General features: G+C 39.0%; 1 protein-coding gene across 1 annotated transcript in view; it reads right to left on the reverse strand.

Moving 5' to 3' along the window:
* Window positions 1–26,675, reverse strand: part of SEPTIN9 (septin 9) — a 259,663-nt gene that overhangs the window by 199,339 nt on the left and 33,649 nt on the right. The window contains exon 2 of the mRNA XM_060764567.2: window positions 11,831–11,887. Coding sequence (XP_060620550.2) covers window positions 11,831–11,887 — 57 coding nt within the window. The remainder of the gene's footprint in view (window positions 1–11,830; window positions 11,888–26,675) is intronic.

Raw genomic sequence — 26,675 nt, forward strand, 5'->3', positions numbered from 1 at the left:
TTAATTATATAGAGTTGTCAAGAAACAGGAAAATGCAACAGGGAGATCAATAAGTGCATGGAAATAGCACAAAGTGAGTCTCAGGAGTTCAATGTTTTTTTTGCACACAAGAGAGTAAAAACATCCATAATGAGTCACAATGGTCAAAAGAGCTCAAGGACAAAGATGACTGAAACATATATTGTTCTTTATTCCAGTCTACCAGGGAAGATAACCTGGGTTCCCAGAAAGGTAGGTTCTTTCAAAAGCCTTGTTTGTAAAACTGGAGAAGTATCTCTTGGTTTGCGATCAGGTCCTCCTGTCTCTTCCTCTCTGCTTCCCTCACTATTGAGGGCACATGCTCTGAGGCCACTTCACCTTGGTGTCAATACATCCACAGATGTTTCTACCTATGCAATATTTATTTCAGATGGGGTAGACCGAACCACATACATTGTTACTTTGACTGCCTGTTTTCTTATTTTCATGAAAAATGATGAGTGTAAACAATGACATATCTCATCATTCTTATCTGTTTTAAACCATAGTTATGTCTGGTAGTTTCTACAAGTTTGTTGACATTATCTTGCAAATTTGTTTATGTGGTGTTATGCCCTCAGAGTCTTTCACCAACACAATCACTTAATCAGATCTCTAAAGTATAACATCTAAGCAAATCCTGTACTGGATTTTTGGATTGGGTATTTTTGGTACCCTCCCTTGCACTTTACCAATGGGCTTTAATTTACAAAGTCAGAGTTTCTTTTTCTGAGCCTAGAAAATATACATTTTTGACAAAATTCTCATAATATTTTGACCAGACAATACAATTCCAAAAATAATTTCCTAGACTTTGGGTTCCCTTAACAGTTATAAATAGCTGGTTTGAATGGGTACTCTTGCCGAAGAACGTAGCCATGCCCTTACTAGAAGAAAACACCGTCTGCTCAGTCCAGCATTTCTGGATAGTATCTCTGCAACTAGTTTGTGCTGGGAAATGATCAACGAATTTCTTCCATTCCATTTTCTACATTCTACTCCCCTTCAGGTGCATCCTTGAACTTTTCCTTTGCACAGCAACTCATACAAGACACATGCCAACAAGGGAAGAAACACAGCTCATTTCCATCCTACCATGATGGCTCTTCACATTCAGAGCACAAAGATGGAAGGAGAAACAAGGATACGTTGCAGTGGCTGCAAAATATCAGAAAGAGAAGAAGCCACCCCTCTTCACACCATTTTCCACCCATATCCATGTGCCAATGTTGCTAAGAATTTACAGTACCTTTCACTGCTGCTGAGAATTATTCACCTCTGGTTGCCTATTTGCTGAAGCTCCAAATAACAATGTTCTGTCCCTAAAACTATACAAATAGTTTGCACTTCCAAACTGACTCCCCAGACAGTTTCCCCTTACTCCCAAAGCTGTAACATTCTGAAGAAGATACATATTGGTTGGTATTAATAGAAAATGAATTTTTCCCCTCTCTCTGTTGGAGAACTATATTCGGGGGAAGGGTAATCTGGAATGACACCAAAAGACTAATCAGAGAGAACTACATTCCATCGTCCAATGCTTGTTCTCTTTTTAAAGAACAATTGCTCATCTTACGAAAGCAACACAAAATAATTGTATTTTATCACTAAAAGAACTCTCAAGTTTAAAATGCTGGCAGCTGGTGGCTTCCATTTCTGAGGGGCAGTGAACCTTCTTTTAGACTTTTTCTGAAATCTAAAGAAGGTGGCGAATCTGCTTTGGAAATAATGTTCAGCACCTTGGAAATCTCCTTTAAAATCCAGAGGGAAATGCAGAGTGGATGTCCTGCTGGGTGCTTCTACACTATAGAATGAATGTAGCTTGGCATCCCCTTTGACTGCCACATCTCAAAACTATAGAATAATGAGGGATGCAGTTTTACAAGATCTTTAGCTATTTCTGTCAAATAGTGCCTCACCAAACTACAGCTCCAATGTAGAGTCATCTATAGTCACCCCCCCCCCCCTTTGGAGAGAAATATCCTGTGCCTAAAACAACCCTATAGATGCTTTTCTTGGAAATCACCAAAAAGGAGGATCCAGAAACCATAGCAATCACATGTTCCAGAAGCCTACTGCTTATACAGTGAGAAGCCTCAAACATTTAACCAAAAGCAAACATTTTAAGAATACTTCCATGCAGCAACGCCAAACTTAGACAGACACTTTTCTAAGACTTCATTCATGCAGTTCGGGACACATGTGCCTCCAAAATTTTTATCATTTTTCTACAATTGTCTGTCAAATTCAAGTACAAAAACCAGGCATGTAATAACACATGCTCACAAGGGATAGAATGGAGAAAAGATATCACAGCAGGTAGCAAGGAAGAATATGGGGACATTAGCTGTATGGGTTTGTAAAAGGGGAGGGGGGTATCAGGCCTAAACCCAGTTGTGTTAGTGTGTCCACTCTATCTGGAAGTGACAGATGGTTTTGGACTGAGGTGGGCATGCACTGAGGAAAGAGAATACAAAGAAAAGAAAAACAGCACAAATGATTTTGAAATGGCACATCTTTTTTGTGAGGAGCAATGAAAGAGCCAGGGAAATATTCACAATCTTTCTTGAATGTATGTACTGATGCTCGAGGGATCTAATGAGGGAATTATGCAGCTTCAAAATGCTGAAATAAAACAGAGGCAGACACCAAATAGGGTGGACCCAGTAAAGCATATTGCTCTGTTACTGGCAATTTCCAGTGTCTGTTTTGTAAAATGTATAACCATGTTTAAAAATTGCACATTTAATGCCAGATTAAATATATGTATGAAAAGCTCCAAGGAATACCCATCTATCCCTCCTCTTCTTATTTAGGCAGATGCTTTTCCTGGTTGATGTACACCATGCTTTTCTAGTACCATTTCATCTCCAGTCCCAGGGTCAAATGTGTCTTCAGTAGTCAGAGATTCCCAACCCTGCCTGTTCCTTTCAATGAACACAGATAGTTTGTCACATATATGTTAAACACTAATCCTGGATTGTTTATAGCTTATCACCAACATGTCAGGCAAAACTGTGTTCCACTCCACTGTACCAAACTACTTTGTGAATGCCCCGTTTCCTGATTTGTCAAATACCTATCTAAAATTGCCTTCATGTAATGCAAAACTATTACTCCTCTCCCTATCTTTCATGAACAGGGTGGACGTTATCAGCACATTTATGCTAGGCTGAACTTTCTATGCCTGCTTAGCTCCCACATGGCTTTGGACTGATCTGGAAGAAAATCAGCAACAAGAAAGGCCATAAAGGTTTGCTTCTACTTTTGAAGTTACAAAACACTCCCCTCTAAAATATCCTGTTGGCTTACTCTGAGTCCAAAGCAAGTACATATTGGGCTGAAGCGCCAACCACATTTCATCATCATTCTCTCATTTTTATGGCATGCATTCTAACTTTCTCAAGGTTAGAAACAACCTCATTTATTGATTGCAGCAGTGATTCACATATGCATTCAAACACTGATAATTTTTGTGACAGATGACATTCTGGAAGAATTCATTGTTCACATAGACATGAGTAGATGCATCAGAATTCCCATGCAAAAATCATTATTGGTGCCCAAAGTCAGATTCTTGGAATTGCCAATCAAAATTGGTTCCTTTCCCAGTTTTATTTAATTTTGTATTTGCTCCCTGTTCAGTCAAAGCCACAGCTAATATTCACCGTAAATCAGTCTTTGCCAATAAATTCTAATTTATATAAGGCGTGGCAGTTTCCATTACCAGAATTTCTATGAAAACTAAACTAGCAGTCTATAGTGGAGAGAAGAGAGAGGGGAGATGGATGGAAGACAATCTTAATTCTGCTATTATGCCAAAAGCAAGGACACATTTGTTTAACATTTTCGTCATCTATGAAATGCATCTTTTCATTTCAAGAATGTTTCTTAATTCTCCAGAAAAAAAGTTAAACTGTTCATTAATGGGAAGAGTGGGAAAGATTGAAATTATTATTATTATTATTATTATTATTATTATTATTATTATTATTTAATACCCCAGTTTATCTCTCCTGCAGGAGACTCAAAGCGGCTTAGCATAAAACATCAGCATACAATTTAAAATATACAAAAAGTTTGAGCCTACTGCTGGAAGGACAGCAGGGAGTGGGCCAGTCTGCCTTCCCTGGGCAGGGAGTTCCAGAATTGAGAGGCAGCCAACAAGAAGGAAGCCCCGCTCTCTCGTTCCCACCAAACGAGCTTGAGAGGGAGTTTGAGATGAGGCGGCACTGAGAGGAGGGCCTGTCCTGAAGATCTCAGGGTCTGGGAAAGTTTGTACAAGGGATACGGTCAGCCAAATAGCCTGGACCTAAATCAGCCAAATAGCCCGAACCTATTTCTGAAGGGCAGTGAATCTTCTTTTAGATTTATTCTAAAATCTCAAGAAGGTGGTGAATCTGCTTTGGAAATAAAGTTCAGCACCTTGGAAATCTCCTTTAAAGGCCATAGCCAGCACTTTACAGGTCATAACCAGTACAAGTCATTGAATATTTGCCTTTTTATATCTGTGAACTGCTCTGAGTCCCCATGGGGAGATGGGGCAGGATATAAATAAAGTTTTGTTGTTGTTTATTTTGTTGTTGTTTGAATTGTGCTCAGAAACAGATGAGCAGTCAACAGAGCTGCTGCAACAGGGGAGTTGTCCACTCCCTGTAGCCAGCCCCAGTTAGCAACCTGGCCTCAGCTCTTTGGACCAGCTGAAGTTTCTGAGTACTCTTCAGAGGCAGTTCCATGTACAGCGCATTACAGTAATCCAGATGGGATGTAACTAAGGCATGTACCACCATGGCCAGAGCTGGCCTCTCAAGGAATGAGTGCAGTTGTCACACAAGTTGTAGTGTTGAGTCCAGGAGGACCTCCAAACTGCTGACCTCTGTCTTCAGGGAGAGTGTGACACCCATCCAGCACAGGCTGGATCCACAAGCCTCCTGGGGCAGACCATCTTAATTGGTTCCTCCACCCCTGTGGAGGTTTGGAGTCCCAGTGAGTCAACTGAGCAGGTAGTGATCAATCCATGATAATAGAACTGTGACAAGTTCTTTCACACCACAATCACCATCATCCCAACCTGCATAGAAAACAAGATCTAAAGTGTGCCCAGCAGCATGGGTAGGGCAAGACACCACTTAGGACAGACCCCAGTTGCCATGAAGGCCATGAAGTCCTGAGCTATTCCCGACAGGGTAGTCTCCCAGCACTATTAGCAGCTGAGACTACAACTCTGGGACCATCCTGGCTAGCTCAGGAAGGGGGACTATTGAAGCAACCAAGTGACCCATCTCTCCAATCCTGTTCTATGCTGTTAAACAGTATGCAAATGGGGAAAGAAGTCAGAAGACAGTCTTATCCCATCTTTTCAGTAACACGGAAATGTCCCCTGTTCCCCCATTCAAACTGAGGATAAGGGGAAAGCTTACTGATGTTATCACACAGTCCAAAGTGCCTGTTTACCTGATGCCTTGTCATCAATGTGCTTATTATGTGGTCCCTGGGATGATAGGATAAAAAAAAAACCTTGGAAGAGGGAAAAAATATGGCAGTAGAGTTGCAACCATGGATGGACAGCTAGTATTTGCCATTTTCTTGTTTCCTGTGAATAGCAACTAGCACAACGTTGACTTAATTAGATTGCTTCATGTCCAGACAGTACACACTGTACATAGTTTCTCTCTTAAGCTAATGAGCAAAGGCGGTATGCAACAGTGTAATACAGTAGGATCCAGGTCTGGTTCCATAGCCAAGCTAAGAATGTCCTGTGAAGAAAAGCCAGAAACACAGCTTTTGCCCTTCAAAACATAAGACTGCTTCAACAAATCACAGACATCTTTTAAAAAATATCTTGGAAGAACTCTAATGCAGATCCAAGAAATTGTTATAATAAACAGCTTTTCAAGAAAATGGAATGAGTGGATGTAGGGACAACCACCACTAGCAAAACCCAAGAAGATGTATGACAAGAACTCACCCTTCTTTATACAATTCTAGAAGAGTCTGTATCTAATGGGAATGATAACAATAGCTTTGAAGTTGAACCCACATACATTCTGCAAACAAGGCATGGCAACTGCACAATAAATTTCTCATCTGGAAGCACCCACGGGAGGAGAATGTGCTTCAGTGTGTGTGTGTCTGTGTATATGTGTGTGTGTGTTGTTTCAAGGTAAGGAAAGCAGAAAAACTACGTCTAATTTGCTCACATAGGAGCAGGCAACTGGAAAGACTATTCAACTCCAAAGTGAGAATCACTCTTCTCTGACAAACAATGCAACTATCCATATATGCATAAGACTTATTTATAAAATCCATTTTGAATTAACACAGATGATTATATGTGCAAATGAGCCAACTCTTTGGCAGAGGGCTCAGTGCAATTGGGGTACATCACCCAGTGAGTGAGACAAATAAGGGACAAAAACAGGCATAAGTCATGCAAGCTGACTTCATCAAAGGACGTATTCAAAAGAGGTGGTCAGCATCAGCCAGCTTATAGCAAACCCCTTGTTAGCTCTTGAAGGGAGAAAGCACTGAGAAGGAGCATGGAAGAGAAAAGACATTTCCTTTTCTAGTTATTCTGTGTAAATATGACAAATATGTAAATAAGTGCAACCTCAGCCAGAGTATTTGTTTGGTGCCTGCCGGGCAGCACAAATGACCTTTCCATTCCAGTTCTCCCCTTCATTCACCCTTATCTAAGTTCTTATTAGTGAGAGCTGAAATGAATGCTCACAAATCCTGGAGAACCTTCCAATATCACTCTTTGGTTTCCAAGCCACAAAGCATTATTCGAACTAGCAATTTTTTAAATGTAAAACTGTTTCTTCTGCCACATAGAGGGGCACATATTTACAGACATTCAAGATTTCCACACACTCCCGATAGGCTAAGTAAGCCTCTCTCAATGGTTTTAATCCTCAGAAGCTGACAAAGCTCAAACACTAATGATTGCAACATGTTTTCAGTTGAAGCTGCCCAATGTTAGATGCAAGATAGATAAGGAGATGTCATTGCACTCCACAGCACAAGGCCCTTCTTCCATCATATGTCTCAAAAAAGCAGTCTTTATATGTACACGGATAATGTGATTTCCCTCTTTACAACAGCTAGACTTGTGCCCTCACTGGTAACCTTCCAGTGATGGGTAAGTACTTTTTTGTTGTTGTTTTGGTAGGATTTTGGGAACTGACTGCTCATGGAGAAAGGACTTACAATAATGTACTGCATGTGATATTTTTATTCATCATGGCCGGTATGACTGCATGGAGCACCGTTAACTTCCTGCCGAAGAGGTACCTATTGATTTACTCACATTTGCATACTTTCGAACTGCTAGGTTGGCAGAAACTGGGCTAACTCTGGATTTGAACCACAGATCTTTCAGTCAGCAAGTTCAGTAGCTCTGCAATTTAACCCACTGTGCTATCAAGAGCTCCTGAATGTTACATATGCAAGAAATATTCAGCTATTTAAGTTGCTCTCCACTCCATCCTGCAGTCTTGTGTGAAATAACCCAGAAAAAAATCTTGCTGCCTTTGGTTTGTGAAGGATACGTTCACAGAGCAGGCAAAGGCTAGGGATCAGGATGGCATCTCCTTCCATCCCATGTTCTAAAGCTGAGTGGACTGGCAACTGAATGTTTTTCCCACATCAGTAGTGTTCACAAGGTACCTGAAGGCAGCTAGCCAGCTTAGAGTATGGAGGGGAGGTCATGTGAAACCTACAGCCCTCCATCTTTTATTCCTGTTCCCTGGGATTTGCCACTGAATTGACTGCTTTCCCCTGCCTAACTGTAGCCCTGTTAGGTCTGGAGAAAACTGGGACATTATCTGTGCCAGGCTTCTCCCAGCTGCTCCCATCTTGGGACACTATTCTGAGGGAAGAAAAAATAGCCAAAGAGCAAAATGCCTCACATTATGAATGGGCAGGTCAATTTTTAGCTGGGAACTCATTGTGAGAAGACCCGATACATCTTTGGCACATCTACTGCTTTATTCCACTGACTCAGGGTGGTTTTCATGTACTACGTTGCTTTTGTTTCCTAGTTCAAATCTGGAAAACCTATTCTTTTATTTCCTGTGCCTGTTTCATATCCTTGTAGGCAACCTGAGGACAAAAAGGTGGGAGCAAATTGAAGCATATATGCATGTATAATAATTTATATGTAGGTGTTTCTTGAGGCCTGAAAACTAATTCAAGGGTCTCTCCAGGATAAAAAGGTTGAGGAAGTGTACAAACTGTTCTGAAAACAAGGAATAGTGCAATTTATTATTTAGGTTCTTGTAGGTTTTTTCGGGCTATAGGGCCATGTTCTAGAGGCATTTCTCCTGACGTTTCGCCTGCATCTATGGCAAGCATCCTCAGAGGTAGTCCTCACTACCTCTGAGGATGCTTGCCATAGATGCAGGCGAAACGTCAGGAGAAATGCCTCTAGAACATGGCCCTATAGCCCGAAAAAACCTACAAGAACCTAGTGATTCCAGCCATGAAAGCCTTCGACAATACAATTTATTATTTGTTCCTAAAACAAACAAACCAATCTGTATCTTACAATAGTATAATTTCTCTCTCTTGCCAGGTCTACAGAAGAGTCCTATGTGCAAGCATCCTTGTGCCAAAGAAGGAGTGTTGATTTTTTTGAATGTTGCTTTTTAAAAGTAAAGCAGCCACCTGCAGGTTGACTCCATCCAAGTGACGTCGTTGTCAAAGAAAGTATCCATGGGGCATACTATTCAATGATGCAAGGCCCTGTCTGTGCCAGGCAGCTTTTCTGCAGCTGAAAAGAGATTGTTTATTGAATCAGCCCATGTGTCTAGTGGGTAGAGCTCTGTTTTCCGATTCTCGTTCTGCTCATACATGTTCTGTCAGGAACAGATCATCTTTGTGTGGCTTATGTTTCTACCTATTAAGATCACTAGATTTCTATTTATTTTTCTAGTGGCATGGCTTCAGTCAGCCACTGCAAAGGGACCATATGCGAGGGAGATAGAAATTCAGAAATGCCATCCTTGCCAATAAGGACAAAGAAGTGCGACATTTTTCTTCTTATTGTGATTTCAAATCATTGAACACTGCTATTTTCAAAGACAATTCACAATTTGGGATTTGTGCAAAATAAACATTCACATAGGTTACTTTGTTCAGAAACAGAGTGTTCTAAAGAGAAATGTCATCATATGCAAACTCAATCTTCTGAATAAGAAACACATTTTCTGCATAAAAGATGGCATTTTCAGGAAAGAAAATGCTATTATTTTTGTTGAAAATGTCAATTTAACATTCTCATCAGAATTTATTGACACTAAGGAACATTTTTTTGAAAATGGATACTGTTTCCATTCATACCCAAATATCTTTAGCATTCAATTTTTTTAGAATGCTTAAGAAAAGTTGTTATTGTTGTTGTTGCTGCCGCTGCTGCTGTCATTATTATACCAACAATCTCACAGCTACTATGGCCAATGGGATATTACTGGAGGAATCAAGGGTTCTCATTGAAAAAAGAAAAGGTAACTTGTCCAAACTCATATTTTCTTACTTTTATATCATGTCCTTTCTTCAGATAGCTCAACATAGTGAATCAAATTGATATTTAAAAACTATATAACATCTGTAATTATTAATGTATTGTCGAAGGTTTTCATAGCTGGAATCACTAAGTTCTTGTGGGGTTTTTTTTGGGCTATATGGCCATGTTCTAGAGGCATTTCTCCTGACGTTTCGCCTGCATCTATGGCAAGCATCCTCACCTCTGATTTTTAAAATTCAGATGGAACAACAAAAGACTGGGGGAGTTAAGAGACAAATGTGGGTCAAACAATTGGTTGTTATGGCATGGAATGTTGCAAAAGAGTGGAAGAAGAAGGATAGTCTGGAGACAGATTTCAATCAAACATTACAATGGAAAATGTGACAAAGGTAAAGGCGTCATGGGATTGATGTATAAGAAACTAATAGATAACCCTGGTGGTGCAGTGGGTTAAACCGCTGAGCTGCTGACCTTGCTGACCGAAAGGTTGGAGGTTCGAATCCGGGGAGTGGGCTCCTGCTGTTAGGCCCAGCTTCTAACAACCTAGCAGTTTGAAAACATGCAAGGCTCTTTGGCTTAGAAATGGAGATGAGCACCACCCCCCGGAGGTGGACACCACTAGGCTTAATGTAAGGGAAACCTTTACCTCTACATTTATAATTTGAAACCCACCCTATTAGAAGTATGGAAAGAGGAAATAAACTGTAATCAGAAGGACTTAGAACTGTTTATAAATTCAATAAAAATGTAAACATTTAAAGATCAAAGAAATATAATTGAAAATACTGACAATGGTATAGGACCCCCCAGCAAATAGCTCATATTACAAAAAAAGAACATCAAAAAGCTGTTGGCATGAATGTGGTGAAACTGGAACATTTGTCCATATGTGGTGGGACTGTGCCAAGGTACAAGAATTCTATAGAAAAATAAATGGGGAAATGGAAGAATTAATAGAGCAAAAATAGGGTGGAGTAAGAAACAGCTTTTTACTCTGAAACTGGAAGGGAAAAGTGGCAATAAAGATTGGGCTGAGATGACTAAATAGATGCTAGCTGTGGCCAAAGCTACGGTTGCCCTGGGATGGAAAGACTATAAAAAATGGGATATACAAAAATGGTATGGATATTTAGCAGACTTTATGCTTCAAGATTACATAATGGACAGGAAAAGTAAATATACCAATGGATACCCCATGGGGAAATGGGAAGGAAAATAGGAAGAACTGATAGTCATGGTAAAAGGCAACAGAAAATATAAGGAATTGAACCAGACTATTCTTACGAGACAACAAACATAATGAATGATAAAGGAAATGTATGACTGTTCTGGGGGGGAGGGGGTAGTGCAAAAGGATGGATACAAGTAGGGGATGAGGGTGATTACAAATTGAACTTTTTAATCTCTTTTTTGTTAAATTGTTTACACACACACACATATACATACCATATAAGTTGCCTAGGTTATCTTCTAAACTTCCTCATGAGGAAAAGTGATTATGTTATACTCTACTTGTTAGACCCAAATAAATAAACTAAAAAAAGAAAAAAAACTAGAAGCATAAATGTTAAGTCAAAAACAATTATATATTTTAAAAACTAAGTAAACATCATAGTAAAAGAGTAACCACTAACCAATATCCTGTAAGTTGCAATATGTATGAGAGGTGAATTATTTGCTCCCATACAACAGAACTATTTTACTCAATACAACAGAGATATTATGCTCAGTATAACAAAGTTATAGTCCACAGAAAGCAGAAACTGACTTGTACATTCAGCAACACTGTGCATTGCAGTTGTGCATTTTGCATTGTAATTGCCCAGAACACATTTTTGGTTCCACACTTCAGTTGCAGATTGTGCATTTCATAATGACACCCACTCACTGAAATGTGCTACAAAATATTGCTATTTTAGGTGGAGACTGCATAGTGCTCACATAGCATCTCTCCACATATTTATATTATGCTAAAGAGAGGCTGGGGTGCAGCCAGCATGTACAAGACTCATTTACTATTTCTGTCCCACTTCACATATGTAAAGCACTTCTCAACACCAATATATCTCTTGCCAGCATATTGGTTGCTTATTTTCTCCCCATATCTGTTAAAAAAATAGACAAATACCAGAAGACTTTGGCTGTCTTTTTTTTTTTTAGCTTCTGATTTAATTATCTAGGGATAGTTATGAGTGTACTGAAATTCAAGCTGGCATTTCCCTCTGATGACTTTACATCTAATGAGGGCAAAAAGCCAAAAACGCTCAATCTGTTATTGAAGCTTACTTGGACTTGTTGGATCACCAAGTCTTCGGAGTCTCCCACTGGAGGTCCTTGAGATCCCTAAGACAAAAGGGAAATGGGTATTAGTGTTTGAACAGATGCAAGAATCAGGAGACAACAAGTAAAAAGTATGGAGGAGCTTGCTTTAGTATCCCATCCGGGAGATAAATAAACAAACAAATAAATAAATAATAAAAGGCACCTGAGTAGATGAACCTGAGCTACTTTTCAAATTGACCTGTAATGAAACTATTTCATATAATCCATAGAAAATCGGGTTTGGACTCAAACTAGCAGACCCCTAAGTGGCAATGAGAGATAAATATTAAGGTTGTGCAATCCGGCCAAAACGCAATCCGTTTTTTGGTATCCAAATTTTGGTGCACCTGTGGATCCATTTTTGCAAGCCTCCTGAAAACAGGCGGCGTCCAAAAAGCCATTTTCAGCCCACAGCCAAAAAATGCTGGAAGATCCAGCTCATTGGTGACAATTGGGGGGGGGGGGGGGGGCTCCCTGGTCTCACCTTCCCATCATTTTTCGGACTATCAGGATTAAAATGGCCACAACTGAGAAATGGAGGTGTTCTCCCTGTTTATATAGACCCAGCTTGGGTAAGACACATCATGGCTTTCTTCTATTCTGATTGGTCCAACAGGCAGGGCTTACAGGGAAAACCCGTGTGAGTTTGCAGCAGCCATTCCACACTCCACGTGTTCCAGAATAAAAACTGAAAGTAGCTATGGTTGGCAGCTGCGTGGTCTGTTTCGGATGAAAAAAACATGGCTCTGGAGCCCTTGCCATTATGGGCATTCAAATAAGCCAAATAATTCGGAGATAATTTTTTTAATCGGATCTGGGCACGACCATAGTAAATATTAAAATGTGAAACATAGATATTCAGCATTCTGACATAGTACAGAAAGAAAAAGAATCTCCTTTGGTTATACAGCTTGACTCCCATATCTGTGGTGGAGACATTTCTGGACTTTGCATGGATACATGACACCATGGATAATGCTGAACACTATTGAAATAAAAAAAATAGTCAATTTTCTTTTTAACAAAATTCTTGCCTTTTAAGCTATAGTTCATTCACATAAAGAAACCAATACAGGGACTAATAGAAAATACTCATATATAGAAATAAAAGTTCAGGTCTCTTTCCAGGAAGAGCATTATCATGATTATAGAGCATAGCCCCCTTTTATCTTGAATCCACAAACCAGGCATTTCTAGGGTTACCACTGCTGCTTCTTGCAAAGTATTCCAGGAATGGCTCATGATTTCAGGTTAGCTGTCATACAACCAAAACTGGCTTTTGCAACATGTCCCTGACATTTTAAAAGGGTGCTCCTTCTTCATTGTTAAAGGGTGTTTATAGTCGCGATAGAGAGGGAAGAAGGAAAGAGGGAGCATACGTCATGCAAATTAGCCAAAACTGAGGGCAATTCCTGCTGGCAGTTTGATTTGGAAAAAAATGACTCATGCTGTAAAAGCTTGCATGGCTTTATTTGTGCCATGTGGCTTCTTCCACATCCTTTAAAAAGTATTATTATTACTACTAAAATGGTAAATTAAGAAAACTATAATGTATGGCTAAACCACTGGCCTATTCCCATGGAGATCAAGGTGCAGCTAAAAGTACATGTGGTAGGCCAGTTTGGTTTCATTAAAACTGATTTTGTTAGAGCTAACCTAGCAGCTTCTCTCAAGGTCTCCAGACCATCCAAACTGAGGTCCATTAATTTGCAAGACTTAGTTTGTGAACTTCTACATGAAACACACATACACCTCAGACCCCAGAGTTTCAACCATATAAAGAACATTTCGCTTCTGAGAAGATCAGCCTTGGTTAATATAGTCCGTGGAAGGTGGAATAATGAGAGCTATATCCAACTGCATCAGGAAGGATACAAACAATCCTTGCCAAGATTCTGTGGGTGCTCTAACTGGCCCTTTCCCAAAGACTTTAATGGCTTCTAGCAGTTAGCAGAAATGCAACCCCCTTTGTATATCCTTAGTACACAAGTTTCTTTCAAAATCAATCTTTGCTTCCATCCAGCTCAACCCTATCAATTTCCTCTCATCTACTAATAATTTTATTTAAAATTATTTAGTCACTGGGATCAGCATTTTGAAAGCTCACTTGGTTGCATGGAATTCACAAGAAATTTTGCATAATTTGTAAAAAGTGTGTTTCATTCATACAAAGTACACACAGCCTTGCTTTCAGTAGCTGAAATGCCTATCAGCTTTTGGCAAAGCACAATAAAAAAAACCCTAAATAAAATAGCCTGCCAAGAGCATGAGAATACAAATTGAAAATGTTCTTTGTTATTGCCATGTCAAAAAGCCCAGGCCAAAAATTAAAACAGGAGCATCCAAGAACATTTCACAGCATCACTATATATTCTGTCTATATAAGATTATAGACCTAGAGTTTTCTAGCTAATTTGTGGCTGAACAATATTCCTTTGGACTTTATAACATATAGTTTGGAAAACTAAATTCCAGTGTCCTACTGTTCAACAGCACTGATAACAAAGTCCCCTTTACTGGTTATTTTGTTTGATTCTAATTACAGAATATTCTAATCGGATCTTCCAGTTTGACCTTCAGGAGCCCTCACTCGGAGATGCTCACCTCTGACTTCAATTTGCTTTGGTCAGTTCAAAGTAAAAAAGAAAGGGGCACAAGTCTATTATCAGTTACTTAGTTGCATCTCTCAGCCCCACTCCTGACTCGCTGGGTAGCAACATATCCCTTCTACTCACCGAAGGATACCATTCTTACATTTTCATCCCTTTCCTCCAGTGATTTCCAGTGCAGGATTCCTGTCTGTTTTACATTCCAGGGCCAATTACATATTGGATATGTTAGAGACTAGCTCATCCCTCAAGCTCTTCCCCCAAATGTCATATGGTCCATTTTTCCTTTCTTCATGGACAGTGGCCACCGTATCACGAAAAGGATACACACCCTGTTTGTAGGATAAACAAGTTCACTTGCTAGCCAAGCCAATTTTGCCCACCTCTTCTTGCCCTGGTTGGAGTGGCAAGTCCTTAACAATTTAAGAGATTAGTGCAGTTTCTCCAGATATGGGTTGAATCCAGATTTAAGTGCACACCATTGCCTGGTGGAAACACACAATGTAGCAACCTATCAACCACCTGAAAATGCAACTCAGAGAGCGAGAGAACTTTGCTGATCAATGACGGAATGGTACAAGGGGATCCCCTCAAATCAATTTCCAGAATGGGATAAGAGCATATCCTTCACTGGAAATCTGGCCAATATCCCATTCAAAATGGTTCCAGGATGGTGTGGGTATTCTGGAAAATGCAATCCAAAACTACAATGGCTGGTATCCTATTGGTTAGTTACAAGAAGACCGGACTCACTAATATATATATATATATATATAGAGAGAGAGAGAGAGAGAGAGAGAGAGAGAGCATATTGTTACTAGGCTAATTTTAATGCAAGACTACAGATTAGGCAAACAAGCTAATTAAAAGAACTATCATAACAGCATATTGAAATATATTTAACAGAATTGTTTAGCATTAAACTAAGAGACACAGCCACAATGAGGTGTAGTCCCAGAGTAAGGGTGAGGTCTTACTTTTGAGCACTTTCTGTGGAAGCTTCTTCGGTATAGGGGTTTGTGTTTTGGGCCTCACTTGTCTCTTCTGATAATGATCTGGTGACTTTTGAACAGAATGCAGTGTTGCTGTCACAGGCTGTCAAGCAAATAACCATCTAGAAGTTTGCAATGGGAAACTGGTATGGAATTGGCTTTAAAAGCCAGAGCTTGGAAAACTGATTTTTTGGACTACAATTCTCAAAATGCTCCAGATATCCTGATAACCATACTTGCTGAGGGCTTCTGGGTGTTGAAGTTCAAAAGGTAACTTTCCCAAGTTCTGCAGAAAAGTGTAAAGAATGTAATATGAAAAAGAAAGTGTTGTAAGCTGGAAGTCTTTTCATCTGTCTGCCTTTCGTCTTCACCTGCAATAAGTCAAACAAACACTTCTCTTTCCTTACCCCTAAACTAAACCAACAAAAGCAATAGGCAAAGCCACACAGCTGTTCTAATCAGAAACACTCACTAAAAAGTACAGTTTCCCAGCCACTGAGTAAAGAAGGCACTTGTCAAGTTTAAGCCAAGCATAGCTGTACAGAAAATACAAGCATATTTGTTGAGGACACCTTGTGTTGATATTCTACCTCTGATATGGTATCTATCCACCCTGGCAGAAACAAGGTACATTTGTAACTCACTTCTTAGGGGGAAGAGAAAACCTTCTTATCACTTGCTTTACTTATCAGTATGGTATAGTAGTTTAAACATTCACCTACAACTCTGCAGATCAGCATTTGGATCCTGCTGAACAATAGAAACTTATGGGCTTGCCTTAGGCAAGTCCTATTCACTCAGCCTCAGAGAAAGTCAAGAGCAAATCCTCTCTGAACAAATCTTGCCAAGAAATATTGGTAGGGTTGCTATAAGGTAGAAGCAAATTGCAGGCATACAGTAACAACCTTGCTTTAGATCAGCAAGTATTAGCTTGCCTCACTGCCCAACTTTCAGCCCTCCAGCTTCTTTTTTCAGTACTGCTACAGGAATCAGAAAAAAACCTGGGATGCAATCCTGCTTCTTTTGAGGTCAGCAGGACTTCTGCTTATTTCAACGATGCAGAAATAGAGTCCTGAACAACTGGGATCTCATTGTTTTCATACACCACTCTTAAGGGCTTGTACAAGCTAGAATCCTTTTGGCCACCATAACCATAACCATTGGATGCTCTGGTGAATGTACTTTGAATGACACTGAACAAGGAGATTCCCTATTCAAGAGGATCTAGAGCAATCCTATAATCCCATGCAATTTTACCACCCCAGTGCATAAAAGCAAGTGAGAAACTTCTAGGCTCAGCTCCATTCTTCTGGCTATTGACCAAGTGCGGGCTCTGCCTGGGTTCCTTTAGGTACCCTGTGCAAAAAAAACAAAGCACCCATTTTCCTCACCCACTGCCCTGTGCATGTTTTTAGGATTGCATCCTTCAAATTACATTAATGGGAGATTACATAATAAGTTTTTGACGTAATCATAGAGTGAATCTATAATTCATTGAAATTAGAAGGGACAACAGTAACAATAACAACAGTGACATTATGAAGCCTTTTTCTTACCTTTTCATTTTGGTCATTTTACAGAAATATTACATTAAAGGTTCATCCAAAAATCTTGGGTTTTATATGGCATTAGGTTTAACCTAACAGTTGTAAAATATGCTACAGTGCAAACCATATTTTTAAACTTTCATAGCATTTGAAATGATTGCTTTACAATATTTTGGCAAGTAAGAAATGCCTTGGTTTTTTTTTAAAGTACCTATTTCTATTGGAAAACTTTTCCAATGAAGGGAAACCTGGGGAGTAATAGAGGTTCTTGTTCATGTATTATACAATTAACGGGGGCATTCATCTGGCATTGCCTTGGTTGATGTAACTGATTTCACTAAAGTTTTAAATGAAATAAAGGTTTGATCGACAACACATGAAAGTCTTTATTTCATTCACACTGCATTCCATGTTAAAACAACAATTTTGCAGGGAAAATATCCTAGAAACACTCTGCAAAGTGTTTGTGTATTTGGGAGACACCCAAATTCTTATTCCAGCTATTCCTTTTTGGTCTCAATAACATATCAGATTTGTAAGTCTGTGATCAAACCTGTGGATTTGTACAAAATGACCCCTGCATCCACTGGACTGGTATCTAAGATTTTATTTACATACAATCTCCAGCATGAACTTATAGTATTCCTGAGCTGGAAGTCCTTCATTTCAACAAGGCTTTCTAGTAACTGCAGTTATGCATATCCACTTGAAGACCAGGAATGCATCTACTGTGGATTTGAGTGCTGCACTGTATTGCACAAAGAGAAGCACTTTAAACTATAGCATATGTTTCATCTCATTGAGTTTTTTAAAAAATCACATTTTTATTTATGGCATTTAAAAACCATCCTTCTGCTAAGGAACCCAAGACGACACATAAGGACAGCATTCAACCCAAGATGACACACAAGGACATACACAATCATAATGGAGGTTATGCCCATTTATGTACTTTTTAAGATCTTCCTTCTACTAGGATCCCACTATGGTGTACAATTACAACCTCTGTGTGTGTGTGCGTGTGCATGTGTGTGTCCTGTCCAACATGCACCTCTATTTCTCTAGCTATTGCTTGATTGGGTTGGGAGGGGGAAGGTATGTCCACTTTCATCATAGGTGTTCTTGAGCGCCTAGCTTCTACCTTCCATGTTCAAGAGCAACAAAAATGAGCCTGGATGTGCTCACACAGCTAACCAATGGCTACAGTGTTAGTTTGCTATAATCCTCCTTCATCAAGAATGCTGACAAAAGATTCTGACAGGGTGCATAAGAGTTAAATGGCAATACTCCCAGAAGATCCAAACACATAGAGGAAAAACTTCACCAAGAGAATTATATTTCAGGCTTAACCTCTCTTATCCCACAAGAGCAATCATAGACTCTTATGCTTCCCCTGATGAGAGAGGGAAAATATTCACACAGTTTATTCATACAATATGTGAATAAACTTAAGATGACTTCAAAAAAGCTTAATATGAAAGAATGTATGTAACAAATTGCAAAAATTCAGGAGTCAACCTAATTTAAGTCAAACCAAGTGATATCCAGCCCTGACAGCATGATCTATTTTGAAAGACGAAAGCTAAAATTTTAACGGAACATCTAGCATTTCCCTGGAAGCCTTCACAGTCCTCAGACTCCCTCTGCTGTTTTGCCCTTCATTTTCCTCTGTTTTGTCTAGGGACAACTGACTTTTATGTTATGGTATACCTATTTCATTACTCCAGCTGAAAATCTCCTTCATTCTGGAGAGCTTTCTGACACAAAACAGCAAAGTGTTCTTTAACAGAAGCAAATCTTCTTTGCCCCACATTTCTGCTTTTGTGTGTTAAACAGATGCCCCCCACCCCAAACTGTGGACTTCCCCACTCTTTGTTCCTTTCATGTTTGTCTTTCAAAATGCTTCAACTTCTTGTTTTTTTATTTATTCAATACCCAGTGTCTCTCTCAAACCTTCATCTGATCCTTGCTGTAGCATTCAGTGTTGCTACTTTTTCAAACTAAAATGTCAGGGGGAGTTATATGTCTCAAATGCTGACCGACTCCATTGGCCAGCTTCCAGAAAGCAAATGTTGGATTTTCCCAGCAGTTAATTTGTTTAGAGAAAGCTACTGGCAATGTCAACTTTTGCCTTGTTCAAATTTTCCCTCACTAATGGTTCATCGTTCACATAAATAATATAAAGGGCACATTGGAATATACTTAAGTCTTAGCAGACAAACATGCAAATCAAAGCCACATATAAATGGGCATCCAACCTACAAAAGCAATGACATTAAGGACCTCTTCACACTTGACCAAAGTGATGTGGATTTTTTAGTTCAGCCACAGAGTCCAATGGCTCCCATCACACCCCAGAGAACTACTTCCAGGTGGCTCTGTAGCTAAACTGGTGCAAAAACCCTACCACCACCGAAAAATTGCCATCGCCAGTCAGCTCCCTGTCTTTTCATAGGGAAAAATTTGGTGTGTGTGAGGAGGGGGATTGATTCCCTCATCCACCTACCCAAGCCTTTGGAGCTGTCTGAAAAATTCCTTATGTGCTTCCCACAAGTGGTGACTTCTGGTTTCCATATCAGTAGTGGCATTAAATACAAACCTGGAAATTGAACTTTAAGGAAGCTATCCATGGTACCGCAACATTTACTGATGGGTTCAGTACCTTAAATAGTTCTTTTTAAGCTGACATTAAGCCTGGAAGCCATCTTCTAACACTAATTCCTAGCTACTCTCCACAACTCGTTTTTGGCCTCTGCCAGGGGAAGAGAATGTTACCTTTTCCCACATCTGTGTTGGATTCTATCTTATGATACTTCTTTTCCCTGATTGAACTATTAAATATTAGGCACTACTTGGGGAAAGTCATTGATCAAATGGATAAAGGATCTATCAACAACTCCTCCCTCGATTTATCAGTATCCTGGCTAAACAAACACCATCATGCAGCCAAGCTTCCATTTATCTTTCTGGATCACTCTCCACAGAACCTATGATTTCAATTTTGAAGTCCAAGTTTAAAAGATACTTCTTTCCTGATATTTTCTGAATGTATTATGGAGAGTAGAGACAAGCTGCAGCACCAAAGTGAGTACATTTCAGAGCTTGGAGTGCCTTCCACTTGAACGGATCTCTGTGAATGTCCCTGTGTGGGTTGATATGGGTGAGAACTATGGGCAGATTGATACTCCCATTCAGATTTATTTTGAGGTACGCATTTAATATATACATCTCTGCATTCCCCCTTTTTTAAACCAAAAAGTTGCTCAAGACAGGTATCTCAATGGCAGTCTGTATTTTTGGAAAGTGTCTGGACTACCTTTACATCCTTCAGTTTTTGGTGGGAACTAAATATTTCCATTACATATCGATACTGCTGGATGTTCCTGCCAAAATTATAAAAACATTTCTGTCTAAAATGATGCTTTGCTGCCATTTTGAACCTTGACTTCTGCATAACGTTCTTTTTAATACAGCAGCAAAGCCATATATGCCATATAACTGAAATATCCAAAACAACCAGATAAACAACACTAGATTCATTATTTACAAATGTAAGTATATCAACAAGAAATCCTAACATTTAAATAGATTATATGGTACAATTATTTCCTGAAAGGAAGGGCTTTAAATTGGTGAACAGAACTCTACAATTTTCTGACTATGACATCAGAGGAGAGGAGAAGAGAGAGGGAGGGTGTGTGAAAAAGTCTGCTCATAGATCCTATAAAATATATTTAATTAATTAAGATAGCAATCTTTTCATTGGGCTTTCTTGTTCTAGTCATTCCACAAGCACATCTACCATCTACCATATATTAAAAATAATATATGCTGTGTATAGATTTTGTTGTATTTTAAAAGTTCTTTATATTAGCTGCATTTTATGGTTTACTTCCATATAAAATCCAATTTTATTTAGGCTGAACATAAAAATAGGCAATATGTATTAGGAATAATCAAGTTTAATCAGGCCTTGGTTCAACTGTTTTTCAGTCTCAAGAATCAAATCATTAGAAACTGGGGGTAGAATTCTGTTTGCCCATCCTAACTAGAGAAGATCCATTGAATCAATGGCTAAATGGTGAACCAACATAAAGGTAAAACCCATTACTTGGTTCTTCTCTAGCCAAAATTAACAACACATTTCGGCCCATAGTCAATAACAGTGGAATAGTTTTAGCATAATTTTTCAAAAATAAAGCCATCATTATACTAAGCCATAAACTAAGATATGTCCTTGATTACAGGGCCACAGTACATACCACTGAATGGCTGACTGAGCAAAATGCTATTCAACCAAAGGGAGCATGTAGTAGCTGACATTGTTTTACAGGAGTTCAGTTGTGTTTATGAGCACAGAAGCTAAGAACCACTAATTATTTTCCAGAAAAGAGGGACTTGGCTTCTCAGCACATGATTTACATGCCTCTCTTTGCACCTATTAACACAATTGAGCACTAGAGTGTGGGAAATGGGGAAAGGACCATTTTGGGATGATGGCCAATTCACCTGCAGTCAGAAGTAAAACATAGCATTTCAATTTTTATTAATAAAATTGGATTCTCATACTTTGAAATTTTAGGGCAAGATAACTACTGGATTCCAGAAGATACAGGTTTCAATCTAAACCTAACTATGTGACAAAACAGAAGTAGACTTGCCAGGCCTCTGTTTAGTTTCATTATTTAAAAAAAAAAACAGAATTAAATGGGTGGTCTAGTTTTGGATCACAGACAAAATGAAGGCAACAGAAGCAATAAGAAACATATCCATTCATATACTGTTTTATAGCCCACTAATTGGTGAGGCTAGATTAGAAAAAAGTAATACCTGCTTCGCAGTCAAGAAAGATCCCCCAGCCCAAATTATGGTGTTTTTCTTCAGCTACAAAATAATGGCAAAGTTCCCACAAACATCAATACCAGGACTCAGCATACAATGTTTTGGAAACTCGGGGACCACTAATTTAGTAGACGGTGGGAATGCTGAGGATGTCATTCATCAGGATTTCAGCAAAGATTTGATATTATCTTCTATAATATTTTTATTAGAAAACTGATTACATGTGGGTGTACATGTGCATTACATTTACATATAGATGGGGACATTGCCAGATAAATCCATAACTGGTTGAAAAGCCATACTCAAAGAGTTGTCTACAATGACTACATTTCAAAATGGAAGGAGGGGTTCTGTCCAGGGCCATTACCCTTCAATATCTTTTATAATTGACTTAGATCAGGCATCCTCAAACTGTGGCCCTCCATCTGTTTGGGCCTCCAACTCCCAGAAGCCCCAACGAGCTTATTAAATTGTCAGGAATTCTGGGAGTTGAAAGCCCAAACAACTGGAGGACCGCAGTTTGAGGATGCCTGACTTAGATAATGAGGTGAAAGGGAATCCTTAGCAAGTTTGAAAGTAATGCAAAGCCATGGAGGAGTGACTATCACATTAGAATAGAATTCAAAAGGAACTAGATAAACTAGGACATTGGGCAGAAGCTAATACAATGAACAGCAAAATCCTTAAGGCAGGTTCTTGTCTTGGTTTGCTACTCCAGGGAACTGCTTGTGGCCGGCAATAAAGCAATGATGGTGGCCACAATGCACCCTTGGCCACCTGCTACCTATTGGGATGTACAAAGGCTTCAGGGACATTCATGGGCTCTGCATTGAGGCAGATGTGGAGCAATCTAGCCTTGAAAAGTGACATCTGAGTGGCACTGCACTCTTGGAATGAAGCAGAATTAAATTATAACGTGTTAATTCGCAGTGACCTCAGATGTGTGCTAGAAGAAATTATGTTTTTTTATCATCTTCACTTTCTTGAAGCAATCATCATTTGAAGGCTATCATGACTGTTGTACAATAATTCTTGTAAAAGATTAAAATGAAGGGAAAGCTTATCCAGGAAGGTAACTGATAAGGAAATCCACAATTACACCCCATGTAAGGAAAGGCAAGTTCAACTATTCCCCTAAAATACCATGCAGAGAAAAAGATAAAATGTATGACAAATACAACAGGATAGAAAGGAATTAAATGCATATCTGGTAGGAGCAATGGAAGCAAAAAGAATCACACAATACAATCAGAAAATTCCAAAATAGGATATTTTAGTGAGCATATTTTGGCAAAACTACAGAAGTAAATATCCTAGTACTCTATGAAAGCTGTTTTAATTCTCTTAAAAATGAAGAAGGGAGGCCTGGTTGAAACACTGCTAGATATTGATAACACTGAGTTCCTCTTATACCAAGGGTTTCCTCAACAAGAAACAGGTAAAAAAAACAGAATCTGTTTGGGATAATTTTTTTTAAAAAAGGAAAAAAACACCAGGTTTCCATTTGTCTTAAATTGTCAAGACTCCTGAGAATAGCAGAAACCAGACAAGACCAGATTTGAAGCAGTTTGGAAGATAGTCAAGCAATCTGTCCAGTTTTGCAAGAGATTCATCATCAATTACTGTTTAAACTAAGCCATTAGTTTAGCACAGGGTGGGCAAAGTGTGCTCTTTCTCAAGGATGCTTTTGTAGACTTTGATCCCTCCCTCCACATTGCACAGCTTTTTTTTGACCTGAAGAAAGAAAAGCTGCCCAATACAGACAACTCATCTAAAAGACCCCAGAAGTGACAATTTACCTTTTAAATATGCTGCAAGGAGCCACATATACTGTTCAACATTTGTTTTAAAAATCTTCTTCAAACCCAAATGTGGATCTTCAGCTATTTCTATATGTTTGTTTTCTGGCATTTTTGGATGACCCTGGAGGGTCCTAGGGGCAGAAAACCACTCCCAGACCTGCCACAGTTGCCCATTCCTGGCTAGTATATGTTCATCCTCTGTGTAACCAGATAGGCAGAGAATAGTTTTAGCCATCATACAATCCTATGCCTTGCCATGGCCAGGCTGTTGCTGGCTCATGAGACCTGGAATCCAAGGCCTACTTTGAATTATTGGTCACATCACCATATTTTGCACAAGCAAATCATAATGTGTGAAATGTTTGACTAGGGCGAGCATTCTATTAGTATTAGATGCAAGTAGAAGTCATAGAATACATGCTGATTTATTTATTTATTTGATTGTATCCGGGGAATAGCAGCAGAAACAAAAATGCACAAGTTGGATCAATGTGCATGTGGTAACATATTAAAATACTGTACAGAGAATAGCAAATGAATAACCATTGCCTATATGCATTGCTTCTGTACATTGCAATTGTGAAATGGTTGTCAGCCAGGAACATTGACTCATCATTCACATTCTGCAGTATGTTTTTGTGCAGTGTTAGGGTTGCATAATGCATTCCCAGTTCAACTCTCTCTTATAATGAAACAAGGTAAAATCTTTATTTAGACTTCTTTTAAACTTCCAACACTAGACTGAATAAACACTGTATAAAATTGCACCACTATCATTTAGTTGGAGGTGGGAAATTTGCAACCCTCCAGATATTTAACTCCTATGATTGCTTACACCAAGCCATACTAGTTAGGTTGGACAGGAATAGTAAATTAATTTCACCATAGTAAATTAATCCTACAATTCATTTATTTACACTACATCTGTTTTAAGTCAATCATATTTCTTCCACTGTGTCTTTATTTTACTTTCTTTATATGATTTTATGTTTGACAATTGTTGACAATTTCTGGAGGCCCACAGTTTGTACACTTGAATAAATAGAGTATATCCTCATCCTTCTAGAATTCCCATGTGAAAATTCAATGATCCTTCTAGAATAATGAACTACAGATGAACTTACTGCTCCAGACTGTAAAAGCATTCTTCAGCTCAGAAGAATGGCCAGAACAGTGGCAGACTTCTATCCCAGTACTAAATATCTGCTGCCAATTTGATGCTTTTTGATTTGATGCTAATTGAGCAATTAACAAACTTCAACCTAAACAGCAAAGCTTGGACTGAACCTCAGGTTCAGGTAGGGCAGTGGTTCTCAACCTGTGAGTCCCCAGATATTTTGACCTACAACTCCCAGAAATCCCAGCCAGTTTACCAGCTTCAACTCTTGGAGTTGAAGGCCAAAGCATCTGGGTACCCACATGTTGAGAACCACTAAGGTAGATTATCAGCTGATGACAGCCAGACAAACATCTGGTTTTGACACAGTGAAAGTTTGATCTTTCTGTTTTCACTGGGATTTTGTTTATCATTCATCCATTCACTTTTTCATTCACTGAATTTTTATTCCACTTTTCTTCCAGAATAGGATTTATACCTAGTTTATTCCCAGAAAAATCTGCATAAAAGTATTACCTCAATCAGCTGATGCTTATTTCTGTTTCTCCCAGATCTCAATAATACCACTCATCCCAACCATCTTTTGCACAGTTGTAAATTCCTTAGTTATTTCTTTTCCAAAGAGCAAAGCCAGAACATTTGTGCGTAGGGGGCCACTATTATATCAACTGCATAATTTTGCCCAGATTTTTTAAAACAGAATAACAAATTAAAATCAGTCTTTCCCCCCAGAAAAGAAGAACATTGTGTTGATTCCCAGAAGTGGAGTGAGGGAGAAGGAAATCCAGTTCGGTGGGAAATGGATTAGATCAGACAGCTGTTTCATCAAAGAACAAAATACCAATCTTACTCCCAACCACCCTCTTCACTGCTGCAAGTCACCCCCTCTCCCCAACTTGTAATGTCTTGCAAATCAAAACCAGAGTCAGAGCTTAAATATGGAAACAAACACCTTGGCTTACACTGAAAAATGAGGAAAGATGCTTTCTTGGGGAAAACCAGTCTCCAGAAAAAAAAATCCACTATCTTTTGGACATAACCCAGAGGACATAATCAAGAGGTTGATTATATTTTCCTGAATTCTGAAGTATGTGCAGAAAATGGAATGGACAAAGGCTGAGAACATCATTCTCCAATGGGTTTGCCTCTCTTTGAATTGTCATGATGATGACACTAAAGTGGTTAATAGGAATAAAGGGAGAAACAGATTTCTTTCCAGCCATGGGTAAAGGGCCTGAGTCAGCCATTGTTGGGTGCTTCATTATGCACCCAATAAAGAGCATAGAAAAATGATTTTGGGGAACAATAACCACTAGCATTTGCAGGCAGTCTGGTCAATACTACATTTTCATGTAAATTGGCTTCGGAGCTATCACACCCGCAGATAGTTTCCTACCTTAGCTAGATCATTAATTCCATGTCTGCTAACTTGACTTCCACAGGCTAATATCATTACATATGAAGTTCATCTGCAGAACACTTAATTAATTTTATTGTGTGTTGATTGTTTTTATAGCACTGTCATTTTCATTTATTATGCTTCAGTTTCTCTGTGTATGTCAGCATAGGAACTTTCTACATCTCATCTTCATTGCTTTATTATGGAAGATGTTGGCCTCTTCCTGTAGTACATATGAGGGGAGAAAGGGGATACTGGGCACAGTTGAATTGGGAGGAGAGATAATGCCTGAGGATGGCTTGGCACAAGGATTTCCTTGTTTGTTCTCATAGCCAGGCTACTTTGGTGGATGGAGGAGCACCTCCTGAAGACTCTGACTCTTTCCTGAAGCAGGTTTGAGCATTTGATTGAACCAGTTGAAAATCACTATTTTTTTTTCTGAAATCATTCATTTTTCAAATGATGTCAAAAACAATTAAGAAATAAAGTTGCTACTGAAAA

Source organism: Anolis sagrei, chromosome 2 (assembly GCF_037176765.1).
Source record: "Anolis sagrei isolate rAnoSag1 chromosome 2, rAnoSag1.mat, whole genome shotgun sequence".
NCBI lineage: Eukaryota > Metazoa > Chordata > Lepidosauria > Squamata > Dactyloidae > Anolis > Anolis sagrei.